This window comes from Schistocerca nitens, chromosome 4 (genome assembly GCF_023898315.1).
Source record: "Schistocerca nitens isolate TAMUIC-IGC-003100 chromosome 4, iqSchNite1.1, whole genome shotgun sequence".
In the NCBI taxonomy this organism is placed as follows: domain Eukaryota; kingdom Metazoa; phylum Arthropoda; class Insecta; order Orthoptera; family Acrididae; genus Schistocerca; species Schistocerca nitens.
In genome coordinates this window covers 567,036,563-567,060,847 of record NC_064617.1, presented here as the reverse complement: position 1 = coordinate 567,060,847, position 24,285 = coordinate 567,036,563, and the positions used below count along the sequence as shown (strand labels likewise).

General features: G+C 44.2%; 1 protein-coding gene across 1 annotated transcript; it reads left to right on the top strand.

The window, feature by feature from the left end:
- Window positions 1-2,743: 2,743 nt before the first annotated feature.
- LOC126251747 (trypsin alpha-3-like) lies at window positions 2,744-23,734 on the top strand. The gene is made up of 2 exons (XM_049952357.1): window positions 2,744-3,150; window positions 23,225-23,734. The coding sequence occupies exons 1-2, from the start codon at window positions 2,746-2,748 to the stop codon at window positions 23,594-23,596; spliced, it is 777 nt and encodes a 258-aa protein (XP_049808314.1). The 5' UTR covers window positions 2,744-2,745; the 3' UTR covers window positions 23,597-23,734.
- The last annotated feature ends 551 nt before the right edge of the window (window positions 23,735-24,285 follow it).

The window sequence follows — 24,285 nt, the reverse complement described above, 5'->3', positions numbered from 1 at the left end:
GAAGGTGGAAGGAGTATATAGAGGATCTATACAGAGGCGACGTTCTTGAGGACAATATTATGGAAATGGAAGAGGAGGTAGATGACGATGAAATGTGAGATATGATACTGCGTGAAGAGTGTGACAGAGCACTGAAAGACCTAAGTCGAAACAAGGCCTCGGGAGTAGACAACATTCCATTAGAACTATTGACAGCCTTTGGAGAGCCAGTCCTGACAAAACTCTACCATCTGATGAGCAAGATGTATGACACAGGCGAAATTCCCTCAGACTTCAAGAAGAATATAATAATTCCAATCCCAAAGAAAGCAGGTGTTGACAGATGTGAAAATTACTGGACTATCAGTTTAATAAGTCATAGCTGCAAAATACTAACGCGAATTCTTTACAGACGAATGGAAAAACTTGTAGGAGCGGACCTCGGGGAAGATCAGTTTGGATTCCGTAGAAATGTTAGAACATGGAGGCAATACTAACCTTACGACTTATCTTAGAAGAAAGATTAAGAAAAGGCAAACCTATGTTTCTAGCATTTGTAGACTTAAAGAAAGCTTTTGGCAATGTTGACTGAAATACTCTCTTTAAAATTCTGAAGGTGGCAGGGGTAAAATACAGGGAGCAAAAGGCTATTTACAATTTGTACTGAAAGTAGATGGCAGTTATAAGAGTCGAGGGACATGAAAGAGAAGCAGCGGTTGGGAAGGGAGTGAGACAGGGTTGTAGTCTCTCCCCGATGTTATTCAATCTGTATATTGAGCAAGCAGTAAAGGAAACAAAAGAAAAATTCGGAGTAGGTATTAAAATCCATGGAGAAGAAATAAAAACTTTGAGGTTCGCCGATGACACTGTAATTCTGTTAGAGACAGCAAAAGACTTGGAAGATCAGTTGAACGGAATGGATAGTGTCTTAAAAGGGGGATATAAGATGAATATCAACAAAAGCAAAACGAGGATCATGGAATGTAGTCGAATTAAGTCGGGTGATGCTGAGGGAATTAGATTAGGAAATGAGACACTTAAAGTAGTAAAGGAGTTTTACTATCTGGGGAGCAAAATAACTGATGATGGTCGAAGTAGAGAGGATATAAAATGTAGACTGGCTATGGCAAGGAAAGCGTTTCTGAAGAAGAGAAATTTGTTAACATCGAGTATAGATTTAAGTGTCAGGAAGTCGTTTCTGAAAGTATTTGTATGGAGTGTAGCCATGTATGGATGTGAAACACGGACGATAAATAGTTTAGACAAAAATAGAATAGAAGCTTTCGAAATGTGGTGCTACAGAAGAATGCAGAAGATTATATGGGTAGATCACATAACTAATGAGGAGGTACTGAATAGAATTGGGGAGAAGGGGAGTTTGTGGCACAACTTGACCAGAAGAAGGGACCGGTTGGTAGGACATGTTCTGAGGTATCAAGGGATCACCAATTTAGTACTGGAGGGCAGCGTAGAGGGCAAAAATCGAGGAGGGAGACCAAGAGATCAATACATTAAGCAGATTCAGAAGGATGTAGGCTGCAGTAGGTACTGGGAGATGAAGAAGCTTGCAAAGGATAGAGTAGCATGGAGAGCTGTATCAAACCAGTCTCAGGACTGAAGACCACAACAACAACAACAACAACTAGGGTCAATAGAGGGCACTAACGCTTGGGCGCACGGGTAACTGGTCAATTTTAAATAATGACTACACATACTGTATTTTTAACTACTGAAATTACTATCCTGTTTACTCACGTACATTCAATGGCCTTTTGCAGTGGTTATACCAGTTCTCATCAGATCACCGAAATTGAGTGCTGTTTAGCTTGGCTAAGACTTGCATGGGTGACCATCCAGGTTTGCCGAGCGCTGCTGGCAACCGAAGTGTACTCAGGCCTTGTGAGGCAAATTGAGGAGCTACTTGATTAGGAAGTACAGGGTGCAGTGACGGAAGCTGGCAATGGCCAGGGGAGAGGTGTGATGATCACATGCCCCTCCACATCCAAAACTAGTGATTTCTATGGGATAGGGACGACACTGTGGTCAGTCAGTACTGTTGGGTCTTCCGGGGATTGTTCGGATGGGGATTACACATGTACCTGAGAATTAGAGTGTATGTCCAGTATTTATACAAATAACTGGACGTATTCAGACCATCGCTAGCATTTTATATGTACCTAGACGTATTGATTTTGGGTTGATACCTACATCAGAATATTTGTAGGCTGTATGTCTGGTATGCACGGCTGCTAGTCAAATATTTTTCTTATGTGTCACTAGGCTTGTTGCAGATAACACTTCAGCTAACTGTAGTTGTAACAGATCTGAAGATGGCAATGGCTGAGGCTGGTAATAGCGAAATGTACAATTTATGTGATGAAGACGGCCTTTCCAAATGAAGTCTAGTACTTGGTCCCATATGGTGAAGTTTTCCCTTCACTGAGGCAACAGGAGCGCTCTTGGCAGCAATGCAAAACTGTTACATATAATTATTTTTCTCATAAGTTTATTCAGTTTTCTAAAAATATTAGACTAACTGCAATATCAAAAATACAGGAAAACTGAAGTAAAAGGAGAAACAAGTGTTTTTATCCGTGCAGCAATTAGCAATTTGGGATGACACATTGAATTTTAAAGGCCAAAGCTGTATACTGGTAATCTGAAGTATTTTGTTTGCGGTGCCACTGTGCTGATCTCGATAACTCATTAAACAGGTGGGTATAAAAAGTGACCGACAACCGGAGGTGTGCAGAGCTGGAACGAGAGATGCTCAAGTCGACACTCGCCCTGTGCCTGCTGGCTGCCGTCTGCAGCGCTGCGCCATCCTGGAAGTCGCGAAGAGTGAGAGCCGACCTCGCTGGCCGTATAGTGGGCGGCGAGGCGGTGGACATCACCCAGTACCCGTGGACGGTCGCTGTGGTGTACGGCGGCGCGGACGTCTGCGGCGGCTCCATCCTCAGCGTCAGGTGGGTGCTGACGGCGGCGCACTGCCTCACCGGCAGCAGCACCTCGTACGGAGCCCGGGTCGGCAGCTCAACGCGGGGCTCCGGCGGCAGCGTGTTTGACGCCTACACAGTGGTCTACCACTCCAGCTACAGCGAAGACACGGCGGACTACGACATCGGTGTTGTCGACATCTTGGCCGAAATTCCGTTTAACGACAGAATCCAGGTAACACGTTGCACTCGTGTGCAGTCAGAGATAATAAACGTAAAATGCAGTTCTTCGTCAGCGCTCAGCTGCATTCCTGCTTTAAATACAGAGCACTGCCCAGGGAAATGAAAGGTCCCAGGTTTGAGTTCACATCTGGCAAACAATTTTAATATGTTAGGATGTTTCAAATCAGCACATACTTCGCTGCAGACTGAAAATTCGTTCTGGTTTTAAATATTTTGTTTGTCAGAACCGTGCTTTTACAATCTATCTTGATATCAGATCACTTAATCTATTATCTGCATTGCCATCAGTAACATGACCACCCACGTTATCATATCTCTTCACACATTGGTCTTTATGTTAAGCGCTAAGTGGTACTGGTTTCCGTTATCAGTATTCCATTCACTCGTCTTTTTAACACTTTAAGAAAATATGTTTCATCATGTCACATGTCTCAAAATATTGTTTTGGAATCCATAGTTTCAGTCAGAAAGGAATATTCCCTAGATTTTTGCAGCTTTCTTGATGACAATATTCAGCGACTCTTCCCAAACATGGGGTTTGGAGGCTTGTCTGGTCTGAAACGTAGGATAGATGGTATCCCTGCCAAAATAGCACAATGCTGGGCGTGCGGTTCTAGGCGCTGCAGTCTGGAACCGCGAGACCGCTACGGTCGCAGGTTCGAATCGTGCCTCGGGCATCGATGTGTGTGATGTCCTTAGGTTAGTTAGGTTCAACTAGTTCTAAGTTCTAGGGGACTAATGACCTCAGAAGCTGAGTCCCATAGTGCTCAGAGCCATTTGAACCATTTTGAACCACAATGCTGGTGCACGCACAAGTGCTTCGGGGCACATCGTTCATCGTACATTATTGAACATGGAGTTCCGTAGCAGACCACTCCTATGTTTCACATGTTGACCAACGACATCGACAATTACGACTGCAGTGGGCACAGGACTATCGGCATTCGGTCGTCGATCAATGGAAACGTGTCGACCCTTCTGGTGAATCACATCTTCACAAACGCCGCCATCGAGCTAGACGGCGGCTCGAAACGTGCAGCGCTCAGCGACGCAGGCTAGTGGGAGCACTATTATGCTGTGGGAGACATTCTCATGCACATACGTGGAACTGCGTTAGTAATCGAAGACACGCTGACAGCTGCGAACCACCTGCATCTCTTCATGCTTGATGTCTTCCCCTATGGCTGATGTTATCTTTCAACAGTATAACTGTCCGTGTCTCGAAGCCACAACCGTGCTGCAGTGGTTTTAGGAGTATTATAGAGAACTCACGTTGATGTCTGGGCTGCAAATTCGCCTGATGTAAATCCTATAGAACCCATTTGTGTCGCTAACGGGCGCCATCATCGCACACGAAAATCAGCGGCTCGTTATTATGCGAATTGCATGACCTACGCGTAGACATCTAACACCACATACCTCCACAAACTACCAACAAACTGTCGGCTCCCTGATACGGAGAATCAGTGATGTACTTTGTTCCAAGGATGGACAAACAAGCTATTAACAGGCGGTCATAATGTTTTGGCTCATCTGTGTAGATGTAGATGTAAATTTAGTCTACCTATTAAGCTATCAGTCCATCCATTTATAGGCACACAAAACTCACAGAAGAATGTTGTCTCTTATTTATCGAGAAATCAAAAGACAGAATCCCTGCTACTGATTGTCTCTCAGTAATATATCTTCGTATTAGCCCCTAATTTTCTCATTGCAGTCAGTTCGCAAGATGTATGTGAGAGGTTGTAATATGTTTGCCCATAACACTTACAAGGAGCGGTATAGAGCTCAGCTCTCAACTGCCCTTTCATCACAGTATCTCTTAGTTGCCATATCGTCACGAATCTTCTAGTCTTCGATATATAGCAGTTGAATCTACCTGATTTCAACAAGTAAGGGATCTCTCCCATCAAGTCACAGATGTCTACTATTTTTTTCTGTAAATCTCATCACGTTCTGACAGCAAATTTCCATTAGTAAGAAGCCTGTCTAGTCCTCCACGTGTCACTGTTTGGTATGGAACTATCACATGAGAAAAATAACACGCTAACGTTCAGGAGGAAAGTCCCAACCATGTGGAGTATACGTGAACTACACAAAGAAATTCAGAAGCGTAACACCTAGAATTCATCTATATCAAAAGATTGTCGATAATTATCCCACTGTACGTGTCCTAATCCCGTTTCTCGTTTTCCTGTGATTACTGAGCTAGACATACAGCAGTGTTATGTTCTCAGAGCCTTCGTTGATACTATAGAGTTTCGTGAGGATTACATCACTTTTTCAAACGGAGCACACCTCCGTAACACGAAACTAATAGTATCACAGAGCTTCCAATACTCTATCCATTGAATCGTTTACGTACAACGATGCAACAGCCTCACCTGTATGCATAAGTCAGAGCTACTGCAAAAGTAGGGGAGATTCAGGACTTAATCACAGCTTTGCTCATATTTTTACCCTCCTTTTCTGTTTTATAGTGGACCGACAATGACACTATTCCATCAAGAGCAGAGTAAATCCACATGGGTAATACACATATGCGTAGTGCTAGTTACTTATTTAGAAGGAAGCCCAGTACTCACACGCTTAGCCAACTATCCAGTTCACCAAGTACAAGCGAGACCAAATCAATCTGAATGCGTCCTCCAGCAACACCCGTCACCTTAGTACCTCTTGTCTCGAATCGAATTGCAGTGCAACAGTCTCTAGGAGACATACGGAGGGATTTGCGGCCACTCGTCTTCTACAACGTCACATCTAAGTGGGTGAATCACGTTCCCCTTAAAAATCCATGCAGATGAATCTGAGCCTGACAAATTCTTCTGCTTTAGCTCACCGACTTGTCAGTTCTTAGTGTTTGATTGCTTCCCTTATGATTCCAGCAAACGAATCCAAACCTGACATTTACATTCTACTTCAGCTCACTCACCCATTATTTACTGCAAAAATCGCCAAGGGGCCCAGGTTCGATTCCCGGCTGGGGCAGGAGATGTTCTTCGCCCAGGGACTAGGTGTTGTGTTGTCCTCATCATCATTTCATCCCCATCTCTGACGCGCAAGTCGCCACATGTGGCGTCGAATGCAATAAGTACTTGCCCTCGGCGGCCGAACTTCCACGAATGGGGGAGTCCCGGCCCACAATGCCGTACGCTCATTTCCATTTCATACTACAAAAATCACTGATAACACAAGGAAAACACTGATTAGCTAAAAAGGGATAATAAACGGTCGCCAGCCCGCTAGGGCACAGAATCTCCAGAATCTTGAGGAAGGTAATGGCAAAGATATTTCAGCAATTAATCACTGGCGTGGCAACAGAAGGTCGTCACACTATTGCACAGCACAACAGTTCACGAGAAAATAAATGAACCGGAAAGCACTGAGTTTGCAGTTGCTTCCTCTGAAGTACAAAATTTTGAAAGTAACGTTAAATGAAATTACTGGTTAAATAAATGACTGGCTTAACTTAAACTTCGTTATGTAAACAAATAACTTTCAGTAACCTCAGAGTAACGCGACGAAAAATTTAGAAAAAGGCAAGCAATTTACTTTTGATTATTTAAAGATTGAACTGAATCTACTTTACGCAAATGAGCAGTTGGTTTCACTTTTAAAATAACAACAATAAAATACATACCAAGCCAGCAGAAGTCACTCGCTAAGCTAAATACAGAAGAAATGAAACTGCGCACTCTTAATTTGTGATGTATCCCTAGTAATTAGTTTTGCCAGTGAAATTATACGTTACTTCAAGTAGCCTTTGCTATGCAATACAAGAATGAACAGTTGATGTGGCAGAAAATCTAGGCTGAAACTGGTCTCTAGTAAACAGACTAACTGGCAGTAAGTAGTTACTAAAAATGGTTCAAATGGCTCTGAGCACTATGGGACTTAATTTCTAAGGTCATCAGTCCCCTAGAACTTAGAACTACTTAAACCTAACTAATCTAAGGACATCACACACATCCATGCCCGAGGCAGGATTCGAACATACGACCGTAGCGGTCGCGCGGTTCCAAACTGTAGCGCCTAGAACCGCTCGGCCACCCCGGCCGGCGTAAATAGTTACTTTTCATATTCTTAAGACAGTCGGTGATTGTATGGAAAGAAAAGGAAAATAATGTCTGAGACAATGACAACACAGGTGCCCTACAAGTTCTAACTATTGCAAGTTATTATTCAAGTTATTCATCCTTTGTGAAAGAAATGTTGCTGGGCAATGCCAACGTGAGTTTATAATTTTGTACTTAACAGACTTACGTTGTTGTAGCTGTACGGACCAGGAAGAATGTAGCCGACGACAATGCTGAGGTGGCTTTGTTGCTGCTGCTGTTCGATGAGAACCCCGAGTCGTGCGCAGAGCTACGGATAGTTATGGCAATAGTAGCTTCCTCCGCCTGTCCACTCCTACCGTGCTCTCAATATTCGCGGGTTAACAAATGAGGCGCGTCTACATTGGCGCGAGCGTGGCTGCACTCCATGGCGGCGGGAACGCGCTTCCGCCCTCTTTCATGACTCAAGCTGCTCTGCTTCCTCTCTGCTCGCAACGTGACAGAGGTAAACAACGGCACAGCTAGTACCATTTCCTCGTTGCTATAGATACATTTCAATAAAGTTCCCTTGGCTTTTACTCGGCAATTTACAATATTTTCATTATAAATACGATCAATTATATATAGTCAAAAATAAATACACTAGTACGACGATTACGTATTAAATATAGTTTCTGTAATACAGCTTACAGCTTCAGAATCAAAAGTGCAGCGCAAGAGTGCACTTTATCCCCGTTTATTAAAAGGCAAACGTTTTGGATGGTGCAGAAGGTATCTTAATCTGCATTTTCCGTGTTACAATCCTCCGTTGCATTGGAATCAGATACATGTAACATGGGTCCCAAACGACTGTCAAGGTATTTAAGTACAATAATGCTGTGTAGGGTACTTACTTCCCTAATTAACAAATTGTCCAATAAAACTATAGTCTTGCCTCGTATACGTCCCATACTGATTTTAGAAACGTACTTCCATGTCGCTAGCATTCAGACAGGATCAAACTTGAAGAGTCCATTCCCACAGTTATAATCCATAGCTCTGAAACCTAGTCCTTTTTTAGCGGAGGGACCTTTCTGTCCCATTCCTACAGAAGGGGGAAGAGCCTGCGGTACTGACACTATCAAGAAGGCAGATTACCGATGAGATGGTGACTACATGTTTGAAATTCGGAGCAAATAATCAGAAGCTATAGAAAAAGAACTGTAAGAACTGGAAGCTCCTGCGGTATTCTAAACAGCTGATTCATCAGAATAATAATTTTTAACGTCAGCCATTTCCAGCCTTTATGTTTTGATCGCAGGGCTTTAGATGCTTTCCTGCTACCACATTTTAGATGAGGTGGAGTTTAACAGTTCAGCTGCTACAATGACATATAGAGTTGTCACTTTTTCTACATTCTACATTCCAACTAATTGACGAAGGATGCTATTTCTGGCCTACATCGACCCCTGTACTGCTACACTGAAAGATCTAAGAGTTATATTTTCTGATACAGCTTCTTACAGTTTTTCCAACATACGAGCATTATCAACGATCTCCTTATCACATTCTGACAGAAGTGGGGAAAGTCTGTGACACAATCGCTGCGAGGAAGGTGGATTTCCGATGAGGTGGTGAATAGATGTTTGAAATGTTAAGAAAACAAATATAAGCTATAGGAAAAAGAACTGTAAGAACTAGCAGCTACTACCATGTTCCAGAAATCTGCCCCGTCAGAACAGCAATTTTTAACGTCAACCATACGTTAGTGTGCTAGATTTCTCATTGTGATAGGTATATACCAAGTCAGTGACGGGTGAAGGGCTAGACAGCCCTCTAACTGCTGTCGGAACGCAAAGGGATTTCGAGATTCGTGATAATATGGCGCCGGCCGTAGTGGCCGAGCGGTTCTAGGCGCTACAGTCTGTAACCGCGCGACCTCTACGGTCGTAGGTCCGAATCCTGCCTCGGGCATGGATGTGTGTGATGTCCTTAGGTTAGTTAGGTTTAAGTAGTTCTAAGTTCTAGGGGACTGATGACCACAGCAGTTAAGTCCCATAGTGCTCAGAGCCATTTGGTTTGATAATATGGCAGGTAACAGATACTGTGACGAAAGGGCAGTTGAGAGGTGAGATCTACATCGCTTCTTCTAAGTTTTATGGGAAAACACATTACGACCTCTCACATACGTCTTCCGAACTGACTGCAATGAGATAAATGGAGGCTAATACGAAGATTTTTACCGAGAAACAGTCAGTAACTGAGGTTATGTCTTTTGTTTTCTAGATAAATAAGAGACAACATTCTTCTATGAGTTTTTGTGTCTATAAATCGATGGACTGACGTCTCAATGGGTAGATTAAATTTACACCTACATCTACACTGAAGCGCTAAAGCAACTGGTATAGGCATACGTATTCAAATACAGAGATATGTAAAGAGGCAGAATACGGTGTTGCGGTCGGCAACGCCTATATAAGACAACAAGTGTCTAGCACAATTGTTAGATCGGTTACTGCTGCTACAATGACAGGTAATCAAGATTTAAGTGAGTTTGAACGTGGTGTTATAGACGGCGCCCGAGCGATGGGACACAGCATCTCCGAGATAGCGATGAAGTGAGGATTTTCCCATACGACCATATCACGAGTGTGCCGTGAATATCAGATCTCAGACGTCGCTTCGGCTGGAAAAAGATTCTGCAAGAACGGGACCAACGATGACTCAAGGGAATCGTTCAACGTGTCCGAAGTGCAACCCTCCCGCAAATTGCTGCAGATTTCAATGCTGGGCATCAACAAGTGTGAGCGTGCGAACCATTCAACGAAACATCATCGATATGGGCTTTGGAGCCAAAGGCCCTATCGTGTACCATGACGACTGCACAACAAAAAGCTTTACGCCTAGCCTGGGCCCGTCAGTACCGACATTGGACTGTTGATGACTGGAAACATATCGTCTGGTCGCACGAGTCTCATTTCAGATCATATCGAACGGATGGACGTGCACGGGTATCGAGACAACCTGATGGATTCATGGACCCTGCATGTCAGCAGGGGATTGTTCAAGCTGGTTGAGGCTCGGTAATGGTGTGGGGTGTGTGCAGTTGGAGTGATATGGGACCCCTGGTACGTCTAGATACGACTCTGATAGGTGACACGTATGTAAGCATCCTGTTTGATGACCTGAATCCATTCATGTCCATTGTGCATTCCGACGGACTTGGGAAATTCCAATAGGACAGTGCGATACCCCACACGTCCAGAATGGCTACAGAGTGGCTCCAGGAACACCCTTCTGAGTTTAAACACTTCCGATGGGCACTAAACACTCTAGACATCAACATTATTGACAAATCTGTGAGGCCTTGCAACGTGCTGTTCGGAAGACATCTCCATCCCCTCATACGCTTATGGATTTATGGACAACCCTGCAGGATTCAAAGTGTCATTTCCCTCCAGCACTACTTCAGACATTAATCGGAGTCCACGCTACGTCCTGTTGCTGCACTTCTGTGTGCTCGCGGGGGCCGTACATGATATTAGGCATGTGTAACCAGTATCTTTACATGCATACTTCGTAAACCATTGCATGATTTGTGGCGAAGTGTTTTTTTGTACCATTACAAAACTTTTCCTTTCCTGTTCCACTTACAAACAGAGCGAGGGAAAAAAGTCTATCTCTATGCCTCTGTATGAATGTTAATTTCTCGTATCTTATGTTCGTGGTCCTTATGTGAAATGTGGCGGCAGTAGACTCCTGCACTAAGTTTCAAATGTCGGTTCTCTAAATTTTCTCAGTAGTGTTCCTTGTAAAGAACATCGCCTTCCCTCTGGGTGTTCCCATTTGAGTTCTCGAAGTATCCACCCACTAATTTTGCAGGAGCCAGTAGGAACTCTTCTACAGGGCTTATTCTAAGGAAAACCCAGGTCGTTAGTCTCATACGCGTTTGGGATGGGGTGGTCAGCAGACAGTTATTTTGCTATTGTTATCTGGGTCAGCCTTTCTGGCATGTTTCGGAAACACGTCTCAGAAAGTTCCGGTTTGCATGTGGGAGGAGGGGAAGCGTATTGTTCAAAATCTTGATATTTACCCCAGTGCCATTTAAGTGCCCAGTCCTGAAAAATATAGGGCAACTTTTGCGAGTCTGGAGTCATTAACATCTGTCGGGCGTGGTGAGTGGTGGCTTGTCGGCTGAGAGTAGTACAGCCCCAATGTGCAGGCGGAGGTTCGCGATCTAGTGGCAGTGGTGGCAGCTGTTCGCATGCAGCCTGGCTGCGGTGGAGGAGACGGCGGAGGAGGTGTAGCGGGGGCGGAGAAGAGAGTGAAACATGCTGCTGCTCCATTCACCGTCAGGGTGCAGCAGGATTCGTTATAAGCCAAAGCATTATGACCACTGCCCACCGTGGTGCTGGATGTGGCCTGGTGGCATTGCCAGCACGTGAGTTTTTAACAGACATATACAAGTGGAGCAGACACAGACAGGTAATCACCCAAGCAAAAATATGCAATGCAAATGGGGAAATTCATTGATATAAGCGACTTTGATAAAGGGTAGATTACTACCACGCAGAGCATGTGAACGAGTGTCCTGTAAATGGCGAAGCTGGTGGAATGTTCGCATTCTGCTGTCGTGAGCATCTGTGGAAAGAGGAAGAAGGACAGTGAAACAACCACTAGGCGCTAAATGGTTGGACGTCCACGACTCTTCACAGAATACGAGGTTCAGAGGATTGACTGCTCAGTAATGCAGGATGGTTGGTGATCTGTGGCATCTCTGCCGAAAGAGCACAATGCTGGTGCAAGTACAAGTGTTTCAGAGCCGCCGTTCAAGTTACATTGTTAAACTTGGAGCTCTGCAGCAGACCACCCCTACGTGTTCACATGTTGAACCAGCGACATCGTCAATTACGGTTGTAGTGGTCTCAGGATAATCGGGATTCGACCGTCACTCAATTGAAATGTGTTGGCTCTTCGAGTGAATCACAATTTTGCTACACTAGGTAGATGGTCATCTCCACAAACGCCGTCATCGAGATGAACGGCTTTGCGAAAAGTGCAGTGCGCCATGGACACAGGCCGCTGACAGCAGTATTATGCTTTGGGAGACATTCTCCTGCACGTGGATGTGACCTGTGGTGGTAATCAAAGACAACTGACAGCTGCGAACCACCTGCATCCGTGAACGCTTGATGTCTTCCCCGATGGCAATGTTATCCCTAGCAGTATAATTGTCCGTTTCTCGGAGCCAGAACAATCCTATAGTGGTGTGAGGACATTGTAATGAACTCACGCTGATGCCTCAGCAACCAAATTCGCCTGAAGTAAATCCGATGGAATCCATCTGGGTCGCTACCCGATGCCACTACTGCATACACAAATCAGCAGCCCATTATTTAAACGAATTACATGACTTTTGTTTAGACATATAATACCATATTCCTCCACAAACCTACCTACAAACTGTCGGATACCTGATATGCCGAATCAGTGAAGTATTTCGATCCAAGGATGAGCAACCAAGATATGAACAGGTGACAATGTATTCTGGCTCTTCAGTGTACTTCCATCGGCACGACAAAGCAACCAACTCACAGAACATAATTAGCATTAGATATCTTCAGTTATTTGACGACGATTGCCACCCATTTTAGTATCGGAGGAAGCGACTACCTACCCTGTTGGGAAGCCCTCAGAGACATCACGGAAGTGTCTGGAAAGTTTACCTGTGAGCGTAATCAAACTACATGAAAAAAATTACTCACCACGCAAAGAGGCTGTCATGATCAATTTAATTAATTTGTCAGTCAATTTGATGTCAATGACGCGCTGCTGGGCGGCTGGAAGGGAGTGCGAGAGTACCATGGATATGATTCGCGACGTGGAATGGTAACCACACTCTTTTGAGTTGCAGCGAAACCTTTTAATGAAATATCAGTCTCCCACCTACACAGGAAGAGCTGCCGATCATAATGAAATCAGCAGTATTACCGAATTCATAAAGTGATACATAACATTAACCTGATATTTACAACTCCTCTATGCTGCTACTTTAAGATGCTTCATTGGTGATGAGGCATTCGTCAACGTTAGGAGAGTTCGAAAGTGAGGAGGCTTCCTGTGCTATTAGCACTCAGTCACGAGTAAATAACAGATTTAATATTCTAGTCCAGTGGTGCAGGACGTAACAGTCATTAAGTTGATAAGAACAGATTTTTTTACCTGATGAGAGAATATTTAGAGGAAATATAGCGTATACCATACTGTTGTACAAAATTTTCACAAAAAGTAACGATACTTTAGCAATGTGATAACATGGGTATGCTCTGATTTCTTCCGACTTCGAAAGTAACTCGTATAAAAAGGGTGAATCTACATTTCATGTGAGAAATTCAAGATGTATGAACAAAAACATCCGCATTTCGGATTGGGTAAAGTGGATTCTTAAACTGGGGCCTCTATGTCAGGGATGCAGTTGCAGTTACAGCTGTATGTCCAAGTTGCACCCGGTTGTCTCGCAGTGCGCCACAGCCAGCTGAAGAAGTGGCCACGAGGCTTTGGTCGACTGGAAGTCGTGGTTTAATCTTGTGCAACCAACAGATACAAGGAATACTCCAAACTGTCAGCTCTTGTCCTCAACCGTGGGAACAAAATTGGTGGCGGCTCTTGTGGCACCTTCTGGGTGGCCGAATAGCGAACTAACCATTATGCTAAGTGGCGACAGAAACGGATGTGTGTGAAGATTCAATATTGGAGGGGTTTGCGCTCGATTATTATTTCCCCCATGTAAATTGATCGGTTGACGGTGGTCATGGTGACCGTGTCTCCAGCTTCTAAGCATCTGGTACAACTGGGTTGTGGATACCAGGAAATGGGCGCCCAACTGCCAGCATGGCTGATGTACTTGCGGGTCTCCTAGTCCGCGCCTCGCACTCCTGCAGTCGGGAGGTTGCGTGCGCTTCGCGATAGTGACTGTGCGATTGGAAAGTTTTTTTCACCAGATATGTTTAGCGTAAGGTGGAAGAGTTGTGGTGGAGTTGGTTCTTACAGCGCATGGAGGAGGGTGCTTGTGTTGTCAAACTCGGTGCATACAAGGCCTCAGATATATTTGACTCTACGATCTACATGTGGCAGAAATTTGATTAATTGAGTTGCAAAATGTATATGTCTGATTCTCAAACATTGAAAATATGTTTTATTACAAAGAAGAAGCATCGTAATGTGGTGGAGAGTTTAAGCAGCCTATGTGACCTACAGCTTCAAGAGCTTTTTTCCCTTCCTTGTACCCTGTAAATTGTTACAAATTGATTTGATAGAGTAGTGCATATGGACTTATTTCCCGCGTTTTTTGATATCGCAGTTGTGCCAGCTCCTCCTTTGTCTCCAGCATTAGCCAGTAGGAATACAATATTCTGATGAGGGATGGAAACCTCACTCAGTGTGGTTGGGCATATTGATCCGTGCAGGTGTTCACACTTGAGAGGGAGAGAAAGAGAGACAGACAGACAGACTGGAAGCAAGACTGGAACTTCTCAGTCAAAAGGTTTCTGTGACCTGATGCTTTTTTTGGGGGCCACGAGAACAGTTGGGTGACTCTTGGGTGGCTTGGCATGCAAAAAATTGGACCTGTATCAGTGTGTGTGGCTCCCAGCGGTAGTGGGCTATGTGGCCCCTAACAGCAGTTTCTCTGCCATCTCACAGTCAGTATGGAGGATGGGCACTACACGCATGCCAATGCATAGCGATGTTAGCGGTGTGTGCTGGGACTTACAATCTCAGAATGCATCATTAACCATTAGTCTTCTGCAGTGAACAGAGCTGTTGGCACTCAGTGCTCGACCTCACGCCACCAGTGCCTAGCCTGCAGGTACTGATGATAGTGCACCCAGTGCCAGGCCGGCAGACATATATGTGGGAAACCCAAAACAGCGGCTAATGTAACACACTTCATTCCATTCCTTGGAGCTTACAGTTATTACGTCATAGAAAGTGGGCGGGAGGGTGGGGGAGGGGTGCACATGTGAAGAGCTGAATGCACTTTTGGCTATGGGCAGTCACCTTCAGGCCACTGCCTTGGGGTGTAGTGGTGGTGGAGTATTTGGTGTGTTGCATGGGACACCTCAAGTGTCGCTTCTTTCTTCTATGGACTCTGCTACTGAGGCTCCTCCTAGTACACCTGACACAGTGCATCTGTCCTCATAGCAGAGTTAACGATGGGTTGTAAGACGTTTGTGTCACTTGATGTGGAGGGCCATTGTGGAGACTGGTTGTCTAGCCTCACCCATTCACCCTGTGGATGGACAGGGTCCAACCACCACATGGGAGGAGAGGTTTACTAGTAACTGGGAGCTCCAATGTGTAAGTGTATTATGGAGTCCCTTAGGCAGACAGCGTTCAGAGCTGGAAAGAAAGCCAATGTGCACGCAGTATGTCTGCTGGGCTAGTAGAGATTCGTGCATCTCTGAAAAGATCAATGTATTAAGCATACAAGTACTAGTAACGTCATACATCGTGAAAAGAGCTAGCAGAGAACCCAAGAAAATTCTGGTCCAATGTAAAATCGCTGAGTTGGTGCTAAGACCTTCGTCCAGTCACTTGTTGAACAATCTGGAATGGTAATTGAAGACAGCAAACTTCACATTCAAGAAATTGTCCACACAGTAGAACCATATCAACATACTGTCGTTTGACCATCAAACTGAGTCCCATATGGGCGACATAGTAATAAGCATCTCTGGCATAGAGAAACAACCAAAGGAATTAAAGAAAAATACAAGTGACAGGTCCGGATGGAGTCCGAATTCAGTTTCTCAAAGAGTACTCAGTGGCACTGGCCCCGTACTGGTTTGCATTTATCGTGAATCTCTCACCCATTGCAGTGTCCCAGGCGACTGGAAAAGAACGTCATAGACTCCTGTGTATAGGAAGGGCAAAAGAATGGACCCACAAACTTACAGACCAATCTTCCTAATATTGGTTTGCTTCTGAATTCTTCAACATATTCTCAATTCGTGTATAATAAATTTTCTTGAGACTGAGAAGCTTTTATCCATGAATCAGCATTGTTTTAAAAAGCATCTCTCATACAAAACTCAGCTTGCCCTTTTCTCAAGTGTTATACTGAGAATTATGGGTGAAGGGCAATATGCAGATGCTATATTAATAGTTTCCGAAAAGTATTTGACGCGGTGCCGCATTGTAGACTGTTAAAGAAGGTACGAGTAAGTGGAACAGGTTCACAGATATGCGAGTGGCTCGAAGACTTCTTTAGTTACAGAAGTCAGTATGTTTTCCTCGCTGGCGAATATTCGTCAGGGACAAGGGTATCATCAGGAGTGCCCCAAGGAAGTGTAATAGGATCGCTTGATTCTCTATATACATAAACGATTTCACACACAGGGTTTGCAACAATCTGTTTTTGTTTGCTGATGATGCTGTGATATATGTAAGGTGTGTATGTTGAGTGACTGTAGGAGGATAAGATCCCTTAGACAAAATTTCTAGTTGGTGTGACGAATGACAGTTAGCTCTAAATGGAGAAGAATGTAAGTTAATGCGTATGAGTAGGAAAAACGAACCTTTAATTTTCGGATACAGTATTAGTAGTGTCCTGCTAGACACAGTCCTGTCATTTAAATATCTGGCTGTAACATTGCAAAGCGACATTGAATAGAACAAGCTTGTAAAGACTGTGATAGGAAAGGCGAATGTATGCCTTAAGTTTATTAGGAGAATTCTAGATACTTGTGGATCATCTGTAAAGGAGGCCGCAATTAGGACACTAGTGCTACCTATTATTGAAAACTGCTCGAGTGTTTGAGATCCATACCAGGTCGGATAAAGAGAGACACCGAACAAATTCACAGGCGGACAGCTAGATTTGTTGGTTCAAATGGCTCTGAGCACTACGGGACTCAACTGCTGTGGTCATAAGTCCCCTAGAACTTAGAACTACTTAAACCTAACTAACCTAAGGACAGCACACAACACCCAGCCATCACGAGGCAGAGAAAATCCCTGACCCCGCCGGGAATCGAACCCGGGAACCCGGGCGTGGGAAGCGAGAACGCTACCGCACGACCACGAGATGCGGGCAGCTAGATTTGTTACTGGTAGTTTTGAACAACATACAAGTGTTATGGAGATGCCTCAGGAACTCAAATTGGAATACCTTAAGAGGAGATGACGTTCTTTTCGAGGAACACTATTGAGAACATTTAGAGGATCGACATTTGAAACTGAGTGCAGAAGGATTCTACCACCGCCAACATACATTTCGCCTAAGGATCATGAAGATAAGATTCGAGAAATTAGGGCCCAAACAGAGGTGTGTAGGTAGACGTTTTTCCTTCAGTCTGTTTGCGAGTTGAACTGGAAAGGAAATGACTGGCAGTGGTACAGCGTACCCTCCGCCATGCGCCTGAAGGTGGATTGTGGAGTATTGGTGTAGATGTAGCTGTAAATGTACACAAGTAGGAGTGCAAAGTTGGGGGGGGGGGGGGGGAGAGCCCTTTCCTCTGCAAACTGATTAAATAAAGAACACACAGACTGAGTTGAACAATATAGTATTTTGTCAGTTGACACTGATTTGAATTTAGTTTTGTGAGGTCCTTCCTTTCCAGCAGTTCAGTGCGGACTGAGTCTTTTTCCCGCCAATTTCCTGATTGGCAAGGGAGGGGGGAACTGGCGTTGGGGAGGGGAGATTTGGGGAATTTCCTTGGATGGGGAGAAGGGCCTCGGAACTGAACTGGGGAGAGGCTGAGAACAAAAAGTGTCATTTTTCCCAGAGGGGTGGGGGAGGAGAAAGGGGAAGTTGAGTGATGAGGGTTTCCTCAGAAGGATGGATTATTCCCAGGGGATCACAAGTCAACTCAAATGTGTCATAAATCAATTAGCATAATAACAGGCAAAGGCTGAGAGGGGAGAGGGAAGGGGAACTTAGCAGAACAATAGGATAAGGGACCAATGGGATGAGGATGAGTGAAGAACCACTTAGCAGAACAATAGGTTAAGGAGACATGATGAGTAGGGAGAATGGTGGTTTAATTGACCAATTTAATTAATTAACATATAAACTGGATATAAAAAGTGCCCCAGTACCTGCCTACTCCACTACTGGTGCAGAGGCCTGGGGTGCATGACCTCTACATTGGCAGGGTTGCAATGAAATGGTGAGTGGTTGTCAGGATGATGGCTGATGGTTGCTCAAAAGAACATCATCATCAGACATTTTACTGAAGAGCAAACTGCAACACTCATAGTGACATTGAGTGGTGGCAACACCCTCCTGGACATTTTATAGAGACAGTGAGGTGGTAGGCGTGGTTGCACCAGTTTTCAGGAATGCTGACATGCAGAATATGTGATAGGGTGTGTGTGGTTTGCAGCTCAGCATAGTATTGCGCTGTGGTCCTTGTAGAGAAAGACAGTCACCAGCAATAGTGCCACTCTTGCAAGCATAAATGTACAGTGTCTGTATGCCTGCCAGGGCTATGTCATTTTTCCTTCTGGTATCGCAAGTATATACATCAGTGTTCCTTTTATACTGCAGTGGATTATTTACAACTAACGTCATGACAGTATCAGCAGTCAGAATGCCCAACTCGTTAAACAGGTGTCTACAAAATGATTGTGGGTGAGCACCCCATATTATTCTTATAGCACGTTTTTGAGCAATGAAGACTTCCTTTCTTATAGATGAGTTTCCCCAGAACATTATTCCATACGAAATTCTTGACTGAAAATGTGCAAAATATATCAACTTACTGACTTGTCTCTCCCCCAGGTTTGTAATGATTCTAAGTACAAATGTGGCTGAACTAAGATGTTTTAAGAGTTCCAAAATGTGCTTCTTCCGTTTAAATTTTCATAAATATAGACATCAAAGAATTTTGAAGTTTCCCCCATAGTTATTATTTTCTCACCATGTGTTACACTTATCATTGATGAAGTACCCCTAGACGTGTAGAATGAATATGTTCTCTTTTTAAAAGTGAGGGTGAGACCATTCACAGAAAACCAATGAATGATACTTTTAAGAACATCGTTCACAATTTTTTCAGTTTCTCTATGCATGCTTGGATTGATTACAATGCTAGTGTCATCTGCAAAAAGAACAAATTCTGCTTGTTGTCTATTAAATTGAAGATCGTTTATATATATGAGGAGAAATAGTGGACCTAAGATTGAGTCTTGGGAAATCCCAAATGTGATTTCTCCCACATTTCGATAATTTTATGTATTTGTGAAATATTAAGGGCCCCCATGTGATGTTTCTTCTACAGTTCAAGGTCGAGTTAAATAAAAATCTTAAAATAATTTCATATGTGATTTATTAAACGAAAATGGAACCGAGTGGTAGTATTTTTCGACCCAGTCTTTTCCTGATGTTCAACACATTTCATCCAAATGGTTCAAATGGCTCTGAGCACTATGGGACTTAACTTCTAAGGTCATCAATCCCCTAGAACTTCGAACTACTTAAACCTAACTAACCTAAGGACAACACACACATCCATGCCCGAGGCAGGATTCGAACCTGTGACCGTAGCGGTCACGTGGTTCCAGACTGTAGCCCCTAGAACCGCATGGCCACCCCGGCCGGCACCTTCCTCCAGTGCACAGGAAATACACAGATTCCTCAGGAAAGAAATTCCTGTAGTGGTGTGCGCAACCACTCGTGGACTGCCTGTTGCGCTCTTCATTGGGGCGAAATGTCTTTCCTCCCATAAGTCTGTTTGAGAGGTCCAAACACGTGGTAATCATTTAGGACATAGTCTGGTGAATATGGCGGATGAGGAAGAGTATCAAAGTGAAGATCTGTAATGATTGCAGTTGTTGCGCGGGCAGTATGAGATCGAGTATTGTCATGCTGCAAAATGACATCTGAAGTCAGACATCCACATAGATTCGATCTGATTGCAGGTCGAAGACTATTTTTTAGCAAATCGCATTATGATGCTGATTCTCCTAGGCATGTGACATTTAAAAGTAATGGCTCGTTCATCCCAGAGAGTTAGCAAATGGTTGACTCCAGAATTTTTTGGGTTTAGAGATGAAGACTGGGGCCATTACTTTCTAGCTCTCTCGGTTTAGGGTTGGTGGTAGTGGACTCATCTTTCATCCCTGTAATGACTGTCAACATCACCTTCTCCTTCGAAGCACCGCAGAAGTTCTTTGTAGACATCAAGGCATCGCCCTTTCAATTCTGGATTGCGATGTCGTGACACGACTCTTGCAGACACTTTGCAAAACTAAGTACTTAATGAAAATGCGACGTTGTCAGCCATGATTAAGGGTATTTCATCCACCGAGACATGGCCACTGCCCATCACAATGGCTTCAGATGATGCAGTAAATTGTTGTGTTACTGCACTGTGTGCCTGACGTGGGTGGGGACCGTCTACCACCCGTCGTACAGTTTCTGACCTTCACACCCCACCATTAGGTTTGCTGCAGTGATAAACGTGCCTCACCATATTGGACTATCATTCGCCGATGGATTCGTACCTTCACTGCTCAAAAAACGGAGAACGCTTGTTCTTACTGGAACAAGTCGCAAGCAGTGCAGCAATTGTAAACTGGCATTGTGGCAGAATTTCGCTTCTCTACAGTATGCTATCACACGTTTGGCGTTCAATGAAGGACTGTTAACTGTACGGTAGTTAATAGAAAAATATGGTGGGAAATGAAATGTTTATTACGTTTGCCGGACCATGACTTGAACCTTTGCCTATCGCAGACCGACTGAGGTATCAGAGGACGACTCATGACCCACCCTCACTGCTTTAGAGCCACCAGTATCTCATCTCGTACCCACTGAACTTCACAGATATTCTGCAGCACATCTTGCGGGACTAGTACTCCTGGGAAAGAGGAGATAAGCTGTAGTCCTGCAAGGAATGAAGGTGAACTTTCATGAAGTTTGAAAGGTAGGACATGATACACTGGTGGAAGTAAGGCTATGAGGACAATTCACAGTCGAGCTTGAATGGTTCCGTAGTGAGAGCACGTGCCCACGGAGGGCAAAGGTCCTAGGTTCGAGTATAGGTCCGGCACAAAATTTTCAGCAAGTTTCAAATCAGTCACACTCCACTACTGAGTGAAAATTTATTCTGGAAACAATCCCTCAGCCTGTGATTAAGTCATGTTCTCGCATATCCTTTCCTCCAGGAGCGCTAGTCCTGCAAGCTATGAAGGAGAACTTCTGGGAAGTTTGCGTGGTAAGAGATGAGCTACTGGCGGAAGTAAAGCTGTGAGAGCGTGTCGTAAATCGTGCTTGAACGATGAAGAATGTAGTTTTTGTTACCGCATTCGGCACTTGCGCGGACTTCATTGCTCGGATTCTGCACCTACTGAAGTTCTGAGTCAGGAGAATAAAATGTTCTGCAAAAATAATGAATACGTCATCTAAAAATATATACACATGTATATTATTATTATTAATATATGTGTCGAGACCTTTTAGGATCACGCAAAACATTCTGCCTCATTTGAGAATTATTTCTGATCTTTCACGATTTTCTCAGTTTTTCTCTGTGGAGTCTCTTTTTGTCTTCAGTCCACTTTGTCCCTGGCTCCTTTGCGATTTCATTCTCTGACTTAACATTCCACTTGTACATCTCTTCTTGTAAATATTTCTGTTTCTATTGGATCGATCTGTGCTCTTTCTTGGTCAAGTTTGACTTGTGTGATCCAAGGCACTGTTGACTTGACCACTCGTACGTATGTCAGATTCTGTTGGTGAGTCTTGTCGGTTGTAGGCTACTGATGTGCCTGTTGAACTTTAACCTTCTTTTTCTGATATCTGCTACTAGGTTTGACATCTTCTCTGTGTTTTCCCTACAGCGTAATCTGTATGTCTTTTCTGTCAGCTTTGGTCTGAGAATTTTTCTCATGATTCTGCGTTCTTCCTTCAGTAGCCTATCCATGTGACTTTTCGTAAGGAGTGTTAGAGTACCACTTGCATGCAGTATTTCAGGCTTGTTTACTGTGTAGTAGTATCTGATCTTTGTTTGTATGGACATGCTTTCCTCATTACACGTGTAGTGTTCTGCTGTAAGCTCTCTTAATTTTTTGTGCAGTCGAGTCTTTCGTGAGACCTTTTTTTCCTCCTGTTGGTTCGAGAAGTTCATCTAAATATTTGAAATGTGTAACTCTGTTATCTTGTCGTTTTTTGTGCCTAGTTTTTGTATGTTTAATTTTGAACATAGAATTCAGACGTCCGGAAGGAGATTTGCAGACCAACTATTTCTGCAAATTCTTTAATATTTGTATTTGTTTAGTTGCTGTATCTTCGTTATCCGAGAATATGGCCAGGTTCTTCTGCGAAAGTAGGTTTGAAATTTCTTTGTCCTGGGATTTTCCTAGTCGTGTTGGTTTCCAGTGTCCTTGGATTTTCAGTTCTTTTTCCCATTCCGTCATTACTTTGTCCAGGAATAGGCTGAACAACAGTACACCTTGGCGTACTACAATTTTGATCACGAAGGGATCAGAGATGTCACCCATGAATTGAATTTTCGATGCTGCGCCAGCCAATGTCTGTTTGATTAGTCGTAGTGTTACGTGGTCGAGTCTCTGTTCTTCTAAAATGTTGAACGAGCATTATCGGTCAACAGAATCGTACGGCTTCTTGAAATCTATGAAAGTGCAAATGATCGGAGTATTCCTAATAGCTTTGTAGTTTAGAATTATTTTCAGATCGAAGATCATTTTTGTGCATGAACAACTGGGGCAGGAGCCGGCCTGGTAAAAAAAGGCGAAGGTCCAAGGTTCGAGTCCCTTGAAAGTCCCAGGTTCGAGTCTCCGTCCGCCACATAGTTTTAATCTGCAAGTAGGTTTCAAATCATCGCGCAATCCACTCCGGAGTGAAAATTCGTTCTGTTTGTCACGTTTTTAAGTTTCTTCATTTGATTCCTCCTCGTTTATGATGTATATTCCGATAGTTCAGATAAAATCCACTGGAAACACGAAGGTAATCGGTCTTAAACACAGATATCTGAGTCAGAATGTTTACTTCCTGTATGTTGGCAGCCTGTCAGCCTAGCGACGTCGGAGCCGGCAGCCGGCACGCTGGTGACGGCCACAGGGTGGGGCGCGCTCTGGCACGACGGGCCGGCCGCCGAACAGCTGCAGGCCGTCACGACTTCCATCGTGGACAGAGCCTCGTGCGGCGCCAGTTACGCAAACCTCGGTCTCGACATCACGGAGCGCATGATCTGCGCCGGCGATCCAGAGGGCGGCAGGGACGCGTGCTCTGGAGACAGCGGCGGACCCCTGGTGGAGGGATCCACGCAGTACGGCGTCGTTTCCTGGGGCCACGAGTGCGCTCTGGCCGATTACCCGGGCGTCTACGCCAACGTCGCTGCTCTGCGCTCCTGGATCAGCGAAACAACAGGCGTGTAGTGAGTTACACTCGACCCTGCCGCTAGGGTACTTGAAGTTCTCAGGGTATGAGATAGCAATGAAGGCTTGTGAAACTTCTCTGAGAAACGCATTATTGTGGATGCCCCAATGATTAATTTTCTGGCATAAAGAAATAAATAAAACTGTTAGTAAAACCTGTCTCCACATCACACCTACATACCAATGTCGCTATTATGTTTTGAGTTGTAACCCCTACCTTGCCTGCTTCCGAATGTGGAAGGAAGGTAGAGAATGTAAATAATATAGTCGTAATCACCCACCACTTCCCAGCAGTACATCAACTCAGTAATGTTAATTGAAATTAGCCGAGCAGTGCTTGTTAGTTCCTGTTGTGACTTTCTATTACTCCAGACTGGTGTTGGACAGAAATGCAAAGTTACGGACGTGACCCAACGTCATTCTGAAAAGGCGAGTGCATAATGCGATCGGTCAGTCGCGTTATGTTGCAAGGTTAATTGAAGGTCGGACTTCGCTTCTGAGAGACTGCAAATTCATTGATGCACAAAAAAAGATCTGATAATTTGCTAATCAGTATTTCGATCATGTCAGAGGCGGACGGGCTCCATGTCTACATCTACATCTACATTTATACTTCGCAAGCAACCCAACGGTGTGTGGCGGAGAGTACTTCACGTGCCACTGTCATTACCTCCCTTTCCTGTTCCAGT

Excerpts from the sequence above, each read along its gene's own strand:
- LOC126251747 (XM_049952357.1), top strand. The coding sequence starts at position 2,746 with ATGCTCAAGTCGACACTCGCCCTGTGCCTGCTGGCTGCCGTCTGCAGC. Across the intron at positions 3,151-23,224 it reads CGTTTAACGACAGAATCCAG|CCTGTCAGCCTAGCGACGTC; the intron begins GTAACACGTTGC and ends GTATGTTGGCAG.